The 13,041-nt window shown below is 38.0% G+C and overlaps 1 protein-coding gene across 1 annotated transcript in view; it reads left to right on the top strand.

The window, feature by feature from the left end:
- Positions 1 to 13,041, top strand: part of ift54 (intraflagellar transport 54) — a 32,882-nt gene that overhangs the window by 5,300 nt on the left and 14,541 nt on the right. Inside the window, exons 3-12 of the mRNA XM_084724286.1 lie at positions 1,829 to 1,990; positions 4,013 to 4,141; positions 4,318 to 4,764; positions 4,865 to 4,939; positions 6,061 to 6,084; positions 8,730 to 8,805; positions 9,206 to 9,226; positions 10,412 to 10,487; positions 12,431 to 12,523; positions 12,843 to 12,978. Coding sequence (XP_084580412.1) covers positions 1,829 to 1,990; positions 4,013 to 4,141; positions 4,318 to 4,764; positions 4,865 to 4,939; positions 6,061 to 6,084; positions 8,730 to 8,805; positions 9,206 to 9,226; positions 10,412 to 10,487; positions 12,431 to 12,523; positions 12,843 to 12,978 — 1,239 coding nt within the window. The remainder of the gene's footprint in view (positions 1 to 1,828; positions 1,991 to 4,012; positions 4,142 to 4,317; positions 4,765 to 4,864; positions 4,940 to 6,060; positions 6,085 to 8,729; positions 8,806 to 9,205; positions 9,227 to 10,411; positions 10,488 to 12,430; positions 12,524 to 12,842; positions 12,979 to 13,041) is intronic.

Raw genomic sequence — 13,041 nt, 5'->3', positions numbered from 1 at the left:
AAAATAAAAGCAGCTTTCTCTATTGCTAAGGCAAATTTGAACGTGAAATTAAACAATAAAGTTAACTGTTAACAGTTTAAAGTTTTACTTAAATATATGGATAAATACAAAACACTTATATTTTGCATAACAAATTCACATAGTATTAAATATGTGCAGTTCAATTGGGTTTTATTTACTAAGTAACAATTACAGTACTAATAACAGCAAAATAAATTTTGAGCTGGTAATCTTGATATTCTCCAGCTTCAAACTTAAGCATATCTTTTGCATAACTATCTTCATATTTGCTTACCTGGGAAAAGGCTGATGTTATCATCATCAGCGCTTTCATTAGACAACACGTCTATCTTTTCATATATATGCTCCCTGTATCTGGGGTCAGGGATGCCAACTACGGCAGCTCATTTTTTTTATCATGGGGTCACACAAGCAGTTGACCACGGTGCATCCTTCTGCTTAAAAGTATGTGTCTGTGTGCTTCCAGATACTTCCCCCTTTACACGCAATTATTTTTGAACATTTATTAGACATCCCTCCCACTGTTGGTAGGCATGACTCGATACCAGTATCAATGCTGCAAGCTTGAGTACCTGCCAATACCAATACCATTCTGATACCATTTTTCCCCTCTCTTAAATAACTAAGCTGTTAATAATACCCATAATGTATTAATACTTGTTAATATATACATTTTGCTAAACATAGCCATCTAAAAACATCGTGCTCAAACTGTGAAGCAAATATACTGCTCCCTTAAAAGAAGACATATATAACTCACAACATGACTCATGAGTTATGCAATGCTGCTGCTTAATTTCGTTGAAACTTTTTTGCACACACAATTTTAGCAGCTTTTTTGATTGGTCAGCACCATTCAAACATTTAAAATTAAAATAAATTTAATCTGTGTTGCTTGTGACATTTCTCTCTTCAAGGCATGTCGCTCAAAGTCTAGCAAAGCAATTTAGGTGAAAATGTAGGCTAATGGATCAGGATCATATCAGATTATAATTTTTATTTTTTACCCCAATATCCGATCCAGTGATTTTGGCCATATTGGACCGATACAAATACTGAGTAGTGAATGGCTCATCCATAGCTGTTGGAATTATTTTAAGTGAAGAAAAGCCACACTTTAGACCGTTTAGCTTGGCATTTTAACCATGTCTAAGGTAGCTACTGGCTAACAGAAGGCTAACTGGTGCCAGAGCCACACAGAGTTAATGTTGCCCTAATGTTAACTTGGCACCTTTGGTGTTGTGTGTGTAACATTAGCTTAGGGCAGCTATTTCAATTGACAGTTCTAGCATCTGGCATTCAAATGAGGAACCATAATCTGCGTTATGATTCAGTACGGTAGGTACCAGCTGTGTGGAAACCGAACCATATTGGCACCGTGTTTTGGTACCCAACCCAAGGACCAAGTTTGACCATGTTTACTACTCAGCAACTATGCAAGCAGGGCACAAAATTTGCACTAGCTACCAACGCTGGTAAAATATGCTATTGACAGGTAGATTTGCTTCACCCACCTGCCAGAAAGCAATGGTAATGTATTGAGAGCCTGGTGAAATTCACTTGGCCGATGTTCAAAAAGGCTGTTTTGCCCCCCTGTATGCATGACTTTGTATGTTATGTAAGATTGCAGCAGGTTAGGGGTAACCTGTATTGAACACAGGAAGGATATGTGTATCTCATGGGTTTAAACATTCTAAACTGTTGGAAAATAACTCCCATTGGATTTTCTTTGCTTTCACAACCACATCTTATCTCTTATCTCCGCTGTACACTGTCCTGCTCATCACAGCATCTTTTCTCTTTCTAGGATAAGGACTCTAAGATTGTCTTCCTCCAGAAAGCAATAGATGTAGTGATGTTGGTGAGTGGCGAGCCCCTGGCGGCAAAGCCAGCACGCATCGTTGCCGGCCATGAGCCTGAGAAAACCAATGAGCTGCTGCAGGCCATAGCCAAGTGCTGCCTCAACAAGGTCTGTGTTCTTCACACACACACACTCACGCACACACACGCACACACACACACGCTGAAAAGCTGAATGGGAAATTGAAAACACTCACTCCCCAGTTCTCCAATGTGTCCACTTCACTCATTGATCATGCTGTTTATGTTATGCTGGAGAAACAAATAAAGTTAGGGCACAGCATAATAAGAAAATTTAGAGTGTTTTATAAATATATATATACACTTGGGGAAATTGTGGAGCCACCTCAGGGAGAACTTTAAAATATTTTAACTGAACCCTGGAGGTGGAGTGTAAACATGTGAGCTGGTGCCTGTGAGATAGTTGCATAGTTGTTCTTCACACAGTATTTTGATATCACATCATATTGACAATACAATTTATATCTTATGCAACATTTTGCTGACATCTGGTTACAACTACAAGAGAGATAGTAGCCTATTTCAGGTTTTTGAAAACTTGACAAATACATTAGAATGCCACCAATGTACATTTATCTCTGAAAGTAGTAAGATAGATTCAGATAAATGATTTTTAAGCTGAGTCAGACATGACAGCTGGTCAAAGATGTGCCTGATGCTAACTGATGAATGAAAGAAAATGCAGAAATGATTTGTTGCTGAGTGATTTGGAAATTTCTTGTGCTTTTTTAGATATTGTATCAGTGGTGAACCATGACTATTAGAGCTCGGACTTCAGTTTGGCCAAAACTTCTTTAATAAGTGGCAGGTAGCCAGGTTGCCTTGGACAGTAGCAGGTGTGTGTAGTATGTCGTTATCACATATTTAACCCAGTACAGGGCATCAAACACCACACAATAACAGAATATATAATGTTTTTCTAGAGTTCTCTGTACATAAACTTGTATTGAACAGTAGATAATTGCCATTTTCTCTGTTACTGTTTATTTGGATTAATTAGTTATACTTAAGAATGTCTTTGATAATAGTAGCTGTTGTAGCCTCATTCTTAGTTTCTTTTTATCATTCTTATTTCTCTGTTTCAGTACCACACACACGTTTACATGTAGCATATATCCGCAGTGATATTATTTCTGTCTAACAGCACAGCTCTACCTGTTTTCCCGCACCAGTGGAAGTAGCTTTAATGATGAAAATTCAAGTGTCTAACAATTGTTTTCTGACAGACTTGGGAACAAACACAATTTCAGTCTCCAATATAATACAGTCTATTGCGGATCCTCCACTACACTGTGAGGCATGCTATCAAGCTAGCCACCTTGGTCTTGTGTGCTTTGTCTCTACACTACAAGCAGGATAGTGCTACCTTCAAGAAGGCCTAAGGAGATGATTTTTGGTCCCACTCATTGTAATTCACAATGTGATTGCCTAATTCACCTGTCACTTTCTAAACAAACACACAGGCTGTGCCCTTCTGTCCCAAAAATGAGGCACCAATGAGGTTAAAATGAGGTTAAAATTAGAACTGCAAGATAATAGCCTAATAATTAAATGAAAGAAATCAAAGATAATACAGGGTGTCCACAAAGTCTCTTTACAATTTAAAAAAATATTACAAAACTAATTGATGAAATATGTTAATCAGATTTGTTCTATGTACTCAGTGGTTATCAAAGATTTTAATCACATTCATGCCTCACACATAAAGCAAAAGATCTCTGATGTCTTTGCCACCATTGATGAAGCTGTGCTACAGCGAACATGGCAAGAAATCGAGTACCGTCTTGATGTGCTTCATGCAACTAATGGTGCTCATATAGAGGTGTATTAAATGAGGCAAAAAAAACTGAATTTATACGTTGTTGGCTCAATGTTATGTTGTGCTGCAATCGTTTTGAACAAGGTTGATGTCAGCGACAGAGTAGCCTCTTAACTTTTACAGTTTTAGTATTTTGATTAAAAAGAGAGAAAATGTTTTCGAATCCAGGCTCTCTGTTTGGATGACACTCTTCTTCACACTCCTTGTTGACTAATTAAACAACTGTTAATATGACTCATTGATATTATTGCTGTAATTAAACTGAATGATTCTCCTGCACTTGATCTGCAGATGCCCAGTGATGATGCGGTGAAGCGAGTGCTTTCAGGAGAAAAAGTGGACATGAAGACCAAGGCCAGCACTTCTAGGTCCCAGGACAAGGAAAATAGGGAGGGACGTGAACGTCATCTGGATAGAGAGGTGAGAGTTTATAGCTCACTCCAATCATGGGATTTGTTAAACACTGCTATTAGCCTGTTAGCATATAGCTTTGCAAGCTGCAGGCTTTGTTTAAAAGTCGGTGAGATGATCAAGAGTTCTTCAGTATGTAACCATAGCTGACATTAAATCCTCACCCTGTGTTGGTTTGAATCCAGGAGAAGAAGAAGATCACAGAGCGCAGCGGGAGCCGGGACCAGAAGGACCCAGACCAGCCCAAAGAGCAGGAGAGCCGACGCAGAGATGGCGAGAAAGAGCACCACCGTGACAGAGAGCGCTCTGACAAGCACCACCGCAGTGAACAGGACCACCATGCCAAAGACCGGGACAAAGACAAGAGCCGCGACCGGGAGCGAGATAAGGATAAAGACAAAGGACGAGCTAAAGACAGGGACAAGGAGAAGGACAGAGAGAGGGATCGAGACAGGGAAAAAGACAAGGAGAGAGACAAAGACAGAGAAAAGACACGCGATAGGGATTCACACAGAGACCGAGAAAGAGACAAGGAGAAACGAAGAGACAGAGACAAAGAGCGGGAAAAAGACAGAGAGCGACACAAAGAGGGGGAAGAGAGGAACAAAAGTGGAGACACCAGTAATAGCAAGGTATTCCACATAACCCCCCCACACACACACACATACCACACACATATTCAGCGTTGGCAACAGATGACATTATTTACATCCTGTGTGTGTTTGTGCTTAGGCCAAAGCATCAGAGGAACCACAGCAAAAAATCACTCCTGAAGAGCCTAGCAAAACAGCTAAACCTGTGCCAGCGGTAAGTTCTATTTTTCGCAGTATATTCGCACAGTATTTTCTCATTAGCAGTCATGGTGTGGCAGAATTTCCTCTAAGCCATGTCAACAAATAGAGATCCTAAGGTCATGCCCCTTCCAGTGTGCCCCATGGGACCTAAAGTTTGAAAAGATATGAACAGTAGTCTGTGGTGAGAGATTAATTATTTTTTGATTCGGTTTGAACTGTGCCACGAATTACACGCATGTTGTTTGTTTGTCGATTTAAAACATAATTTTACAAGTGAAAAAAGTCTCAATTTGCAGTTTAGTTTTGTATGAAAGTGCTTAGTAAACTACATCATCATCAACATCAATCTCGCTGCCCCTTATAACTTTATCTTACCTGAAGTGTTTTATCCAGTGATTCCTGGTGTTTTTGTCAGCCGTGAAAAGAAAGAACGCGGAAGACCGGCTGTTGTGTGAAAACATCCCGGTATGAAAACACACAGACATAGTGATGTCAGCAGCTAAAATTAGCTTTTGGAGGGAGAAAATCATGTCACACGACTTCTGGGTGTGTTGTCTTTCTAATTATGTTTCGTTACAGTCTGATACTTTAGCACTTTAATGACAAACTTTGACTGTCTTGGCTTGAAAAAATATCTTTTAAATTGACAAACAGCATATGTGTGATTCGTAGTACAATTCAAATGGGCTCAAAAAAATAATTTGACTCTCTCCATGGAGTACAGTTCATATTTTTTTCCAAATTTAGTTTCCATAGTGGTCCACCGGATGGGCGTGACTTAGGCTCTCTATTCAAGAAACAGAGTTGGTCATTGATTTTTACATGTTAAATTAAATGTGACATTTTATACACCTTTTTCACTTCAATTGGAATTTATTTTATACTGTTGTGCTTCTTATTCTTGCAAGGAATCAACTGAAGAGGTATTCAATCTTGTAGAAGCAATCAGTAGAACAGTTAGACCTGAGTCTTAGAGTGTAGTGACTATTGCTATGGCCTTTGGGTGGCTGGTTGCTTGCTTTATTTTGGCAGTAGAGTATAACGGACATCGTTTCCTCTTATTATCTGTTTAACTGATAAATGTAACTACAGTAATGAGTATATGGCGTAAAGTTATGTTCTTTGCTCGTGCAGCCTGCAGAAGCAGTTGAGAGCCAGGTAAGAACTTATTCTATTTCAGTAGAGATGGCTCAGTATGGCAGGGCAGGAAACTCTTGGTTGTTTGCTTATTTTTATCACTGACAGGTTCAGATTGTTATTCTAAGTGTCTGACAACATTATGGAAAGGATCACAACAGACAGAGACCTGAGATAAATTGTGTTAATCAGAAAGTGCTGTTTTATCGCTCTCGCCAACCTATAGTGACTCCCTTTGTAGAACTGTAATTTTAACATCATCATCTTTATTCAAACTTGACAGAAACAAAATAAAACTCACCAAAAAGGTCTCGGCATAGGAGTGCAGAGTGTGCAGGGCAGGTGATGCCGGACAGCGGCTGCAGCAGGGAGAGATGACTGTGGTGCGCTGATTTTGTAACTGAAGTGTAGGAAGACGCACACTTTTACTTTCTCTGACTGTGTGAAAATACGTTTTCACATCACAGATAAAGCAAGGTGCTAAAACATGAATCTTACTTGTAAAACATACTCATGTAGGCTGATGCAGGACTTTAGTGCGGTGCACTGAACTGACACATAAAAAAACACATTGTCACATTCATATTTTACAGCCAGTTCTGATTTGACTGACATATTTAGGCACAGCCCTAGTATTATGGCAGATTTTGTTAAAATGTGCTGAAAATGTTCAAAAGGATCTGATACATGTATTGAAATCATCACAACAAGTTTTATATTTAAAAGCTCTCAACAATATTTCAAAATGGCATCATGTCCTTTTCGGCATCAGTGTTTTCACTCACGCAAAACAAATCCATGTTACATGCTGCATCTGTGTCTGGAAGACTGTTGCTAACTTTGGTTGATGTTGGACAGTTTTTACTATGGATTTTTCAAAGGACAGTAATCAAACACTGTGTTAATCATCTGGAATTTTACTGTGGTTTATTGTGAAACTGGTCCCCAATCCCTAATAACTATTTCCAAGTTTAAATGTTGGTTTAACAGTGTGAAATGAGGCTTGAGACGGTCAGTTAAGCATAAAACTGATTTTCAGCCATGGAAAGTAATTGGTTACCCAACACAATTATTCACCATTTTTCCATTACCATTTGCTTTGTTGCTATTTTGAGGGGTGTTCTTACACTTCTTCAGTGCATCCTACAATATTTTTTGCTCTGGCACACTTGTCTCTCTGGCTCTTGTTCATCCTCATCATATTCCTTTGCATGATGCCTCTGCAAACATTTTACTGAATATCTGCTATTGAAGCTTCCAGTGCTTATTCTCTCAACATTTCCAAAAGGAAGCTGCTCCTTCTTGTGTATCATGTTAAAATGTTGCTACATGCAAAAAAATCAATCAATGACAGGCACAAATAGTAATAATAATAAACATTATTTATCTAGCATTTTTCATAACAAAGTCACAAAGCATTTTACAAGACGAGAAATAAAAATGGTAGACAGTGATAAAAAACTGTTTAAAAACAACAGTGGTTTAACATCATTAAGCCAAAGACTTTATATGACAAATTGTGAAGTAAACAATATAAAATGATTAGAAGTGCAATTAATAAAAGAGACAGTGCATTAGTAAAAAAAACTTTGTAGCCAAATCAGACCAAATTCCCAGAAAAAGTGCACTTATAAAAATATATTTTTAAATGAGGATTGAGAGCCTGTCACTATGATCTCCTCAGCCCCAACAGAAAAGGTCCGGCCCTTGGCCTTTGGATTATGGAATAGCTAACAGATCCTTGGACGAGGACCTCAGGTTAGAGCCTGGCACGTATGGTATCAGAAGATCCAAAATTCATTTAGGTGCAAGTCCAGAGTGAGTCTTAAAAGTTACCAATCAATAAATAAAATCAATTCTAAACTGAACCAGAAGCCAGTGAAGAGAAGCTAAAGAAGCAGGAGTTTGCTCTCTCTTTTTGGGTCTGCTGAGGAGTCTAGCTGCTGCATTTTGAACAAGCTGTAATTTATGTAAGCTCTGTTGACAGTGGTTAATAATTTTAAACATATTATATATTTTTTATATTATATATTTTTATGATTTCTGATCCAGTACATTTGGCTAGTATTAGACTTAATCAATGTTGTATATTGAACCTACGACTGCACATCCTCTTTCTTGCTTTACAACTTTTGCATTTTGCACTTTCTGTTTGCACAGTTTAAATGTTCATAACAATGTCAGTGATGACTGGCAGTGTACCTCAAGCTGAGGAAATGACACATAGTTCGCACTAGGGATGCAACTAACAATTATTTTATAAACAATTTATCTTTTGATTATTTTCTCAGTTAATCAATTAGTTGTTTGGTCCATAAAATGTTGAAAAATATTGATCAATGTTTCCCAAAGTCAAGATCCTCAAATGTCTTGTTTTTCCACAACCCAAAAATATTCAGTTTACTGTCCAAGAGGAGTAAAGAAACCAGGAAATGAAAAAGTCCTAAAACATTTAATCAGTTTCTGAAAATGGTTGCCAATTTAATTAATAATCAATTCATATCGATAAATCAGTTAATCATTGCAGCTCTAGTTAGCACATTAGAAAGTTTTTATGACAGAGCTTCCCCATATTATTCCAACAGTGAGTAAGTGATGTGGTCCTTTTCAGTGGTTATTGTCCTAAAGTTGTATCTTTTTCCTGTTTGTCTTCTCTCTTCCCACAGTCTGATAGTCCAGCTAGAATACCTCGGCCTTCATCTGCCAAAGGGCAGAGGCGAAGACCCAAAATTGGAGGTCAAGGTAACCCCCTTAAAAACACCCTATTTTAATCACCTATACCAGTGAGATATATCTTTCAGAGTTAATACAAATGTCTTGAAGTGCTGCACTTTAATGTTTGACAGAGGGGCTTTTTAGTACGTCCAAATTGATTTTACAGTTGATGGCTTTTTATTTACACTCTAATAAAATCACTGGCTGGTATTCTTTTAGCGGGAGGTAGGAGTGACTCATCGGGATCTCTGTTAGGAGAAACATTAAACTGACAGGAAGAAGTTTTCCAAAAGATTTTCCTAAATATTGAAATGATACATGGCCTATTGGTTCATCTGTTTGTACTTGGCTTGTCACATTGCTCTCTAATGATTTTCAGTGTTAGGAAAGAAACTAATGATGCCTTTCCTTTTTCTTCTCTCAACAGATGAATCTGACAGTGAAGGAGGTAATTGGTGTCTTTCTTATCTCCCTTGTGCAGGATGAAGGTTTTTAACATTCACACAAGATCTGAAATGCAGTTTGATGATTATCATGGTAAATTTCATAATGGAGAGGGAGAATAGCCCGTATTTGGTTATGACATTTAACTCGGTGCCCCGCTGCCTCAATACTGAAAGCACAAGGCATGAAATTAATGATCTTCTAATCTGACTCAAAGAAGTGTCTCCCCCAAAATGTCAGAGTGTTCAGGCTCCACATTGAGTCACGGAGTGAGTACAATCACTCATCGAGTGACACACTCAGTGATTAATGGCAAAGATATTCTGTGTTAAAGTATCTGAGCAAGTCAGTCAGGTTTATTTGCAAAGCACAATATGAGATACGATGCCTCGATGGGCTTAAAGGCATATAATAGCAACGGTTAGTACGGAAAGAGAAAAAGGAGAGAAAGGCTAAAGAGACACATGGGTCTGAGAAAGACATTTGCATGAAATAAACAGAAAACTATAATCGTTCGAGTCCAAAAGAATAAAATCCATTTATGAGTCCAATTGACAGTCCTGACATCCTTTCCAAATCTTCTGCTGTTTAGTTTTGTAGTCCAGAAAGCACAGCTGGAGTTTCACAGGAAGAATATTGCAGAATCTCCCAAACAATTTAAGTGAATGGTGTTCAGTTTTCAAATGGAAAAACAACCCCAAAAAAACATGAAATGCCTCCATACTGCTCATCTGATGTAATCTAAGTCTCCTAAAGTCCTGACATGTCCTTCAGTTGCACATGCACACCATCACACCGCACACACACCCAGTTCAGATGCTGTGCACGTGAAGGTTTTGTTTTGTTTTTGTTCCTCTGTTTTTCCATTTGAAAACTGGTCACCATTCACTTAAATTGTTTTTAGATTCTGCAATGCTGTTTTCCTGTAACTCCAGCAGTGTTTTGTGGACTAAAAACCTAAACCCACCCTCCAAAGGGAAGTATGGTAGATAATGACTGAATTTTCAGCTTTGGGTGAAGTATTCCTTTATGTACGTGAGGCAGCTGAGGTTACATGGCTGAATATATGATTCCTTGGTGAAATTCACATCAGTGTTTTGTCAGGGTGATAGTGTTTAAAGATGACACTACATGACTACACTACATGACACTGAACTAGCTACAACAGGTCATTGTTGTTCTCTTACAGATGGAGATGCTCAGAAACCTGCGCCGCAGGAAAACGGAGATGCAGGCTCCTCAGTACCACCTGACATGGCCTCCAGGTCTGTACATTTAACACTGAACCGTCACTCATTTTGCACACACTTTGCTGAGGCACTGAACAGTAGAGAAGAATAATTTTGAAAAAAAATATCTAATTGCAGTTATTTTGATTGATATTATAGTTGTGATCTGATTTGCAAGATCTGAGGGATTGAAAGTTTTTACATCATTACTCTTGCTTTAATTGAAAAACATATCAAAATGATGTTGAGTGTATTAAAATTATGGTGTTATTTTTGTAGAATCTCTACCACATAAGTATGTTCTCTTTAGTCTGTGGAATATGATGTGTAGGCCAGGACATCTAGCAGCATGACAATTCTTATTTTAAAGAGGTATTTAAACAAATAGTGCGCCTCCTCCGATTTTGAAAATTGCAGTTGGCTATATTGCGATATTGATATAATTTTGATAATTGTTCAGGTCTGTACAGGGTACTGATCAAACAATGCTCTTCACCAAAAAAAAACCCCACAGTATTTGTTGCATAAGAAGATATCTAACTGCCATTACTTAAGCTGCTCTCACCTCATCTGTCAAACATGTATGTGCACCAGGCTTGACACAATATTATCAAAACCTGATCAAAATATGATGTAATAATATACAGTGGTGCAAAAAGTAAATTACAGCTGTCCTGAATAGTTTGAAGCTTTTTTCATAACGTTGTCATTGGATCCTAAATCAACATTAGAATGCTGCTCAGCTTTTTTTTTTTTTTTGTCTTTTTTTTTTTTTGTCTTTTTTCACTCTGTTTTCTGCACAACTGCACATAAAGATGAGGCCACAAATAAGTTATTATTATAACTATAGAATTAAATTCCAGTGGAACAGTAAGACTGTTTCCAACTTGTGTGATCCAAACATTTTAAATAACTCCAGAGCATTGCAAAGTCCAAATTTATTGAAAATGGATGGAATCATTTCCAAAACTCGTAACATGGTTGGCCTGGTGGCTCTGTTGGTGGAGTGTTCGCTTTATGTACTGAGGTTGTGAGTCCCCTGCAGCAGCTGTAGATTCAACTTCTGACTTTCGCCTTTTTGCTGCTATAAGTTGCTCCTATAAATTAATATTTTAAAAAGTAGCAACATGTTCTTTTATCACAAAATGCTTCAGTCCATATTTGTTGGCATGTAGCTTTTCAAAAACATTTTAACTGCACCCAAAAAGCTGTTTGCTGCACCAAAAAGAAACATCGACTATACTAATGGGGTGGGCTAACAGTAATTTAACAGCAACATAAATTAGATTTATGTTGACAAAACTGACAAGTAATGCAAATTAAAGAAAGTTGATTTAATAATGAAAACGGACATTCAAAGCTTCAGTTGAAAACCTGAATAGAAGCTTTGAATGTGAAAAAATTACATTTAGTACAGCCCTATAATAATACAGTTATGAAGCTTATGCCATTTTCATTGAGATCTTGATCCATTTACCTGGTCATTTTTGAGGATGTAGTATAAACGTTATTGCATAGCATTGTATTGTATCACTTTATTTAAAATATATTGCAGTTTTGCCTTTTAAACTTAAGTATATTCCTGAGCCTGATCCAGGATCAGTTCCGGTAGATTTTGCAGTTGAAGAATTGCCTTTAATTTAGATAATTATGAATGTTCTGTTCTTTCACTGACTAATTGGTTCAAATTGATCATCCGGACAGCTGTGTTATAGCAGTTTTACTGTCATTAATGTTGTGAATGTTTATTGTTCCAAGCAACACTTATCATCCTCAAATCTGAATGACTCAGTGTTATCTGTCACTAAGTAGACCTCTGGAAAATCACAGCGAACTGTTAACAGAGAATTTCCTTGTAAAAGAAGTCCAGAAGAAAACAACGTAGCTTGTGAAACGAAATAGAAATGTATGTGTTTAGTCATAAAAGTGTTACTTTAAGAACTTATCTCAGGAACATTTCTAATCCTTTGATCCTACAGCAACAGGCGAATATCACGGCCCAGCAGTGCTCGCCCAGCACCTCCTCGAGTCAAGAGACAGGAGAGTCACGCTGACGTGACCCCAGCTGAGAGGTGACTTCACCACACATATTCACTGTCATATGTCTAATTTATACTGGCAAAGATAAAAGCCTCGCCCTCTTTGTCAGTGCATTCTTCATCTGAGTACACGTCTCGTTCCTGCCAGCAGAGGAGATTAAAGTATTATTAAAGTAAATGTAGTTAACACACTGGTTGAAGGTAGTGTTAGTAGCTGTGTAATAACAGAGCAAGAGGAGCAGGTTTAACCAGTCAGCAGCTACACTGGACAAAGGTGTCACATGTCTCTCATGCAGTATATGCTATATGCGTTTTCAGTTAGGAATGACTCACCTTTGCTTTGGTCTTTCAGGCTGTCCAGTGCCAAACCCTCAGCATCAGTCATCATGGACGGGAAGAGGCTGTCTGAGGATGAGGAGGACGAAGATGAGCAATTTGTGGTGGAGGAGGCGGTCCCTCCACCTTCAGATGCTCCTGAGTTGGAGATGGTAATTGACTTGAACAGCAAGTTTTTACAAATGCCATTAGAAAACATAAGCCTGTTGATAATC

Source organism: Lutjanus erythropterus, chromosome 8 (assembly GCF_056507025.1).
Source record: "Lutjanus erythropterus isolate fLutEry1 chromosome 8, fLutEry1.hap2, whole genome shotgun sequence".
Lineage (NCBI taxonomy): Eukaryota > Metazoa > Chordata > Actinopteri > Lutjaniformes > Lutjanidae > Lutjanus > Lutjanus erythropterus.
The sequence above is the reverse complement of the archived record's forward strand: the minus strand, read 5'-3'. Positions and strand labels throughout refer to the sequence as shown.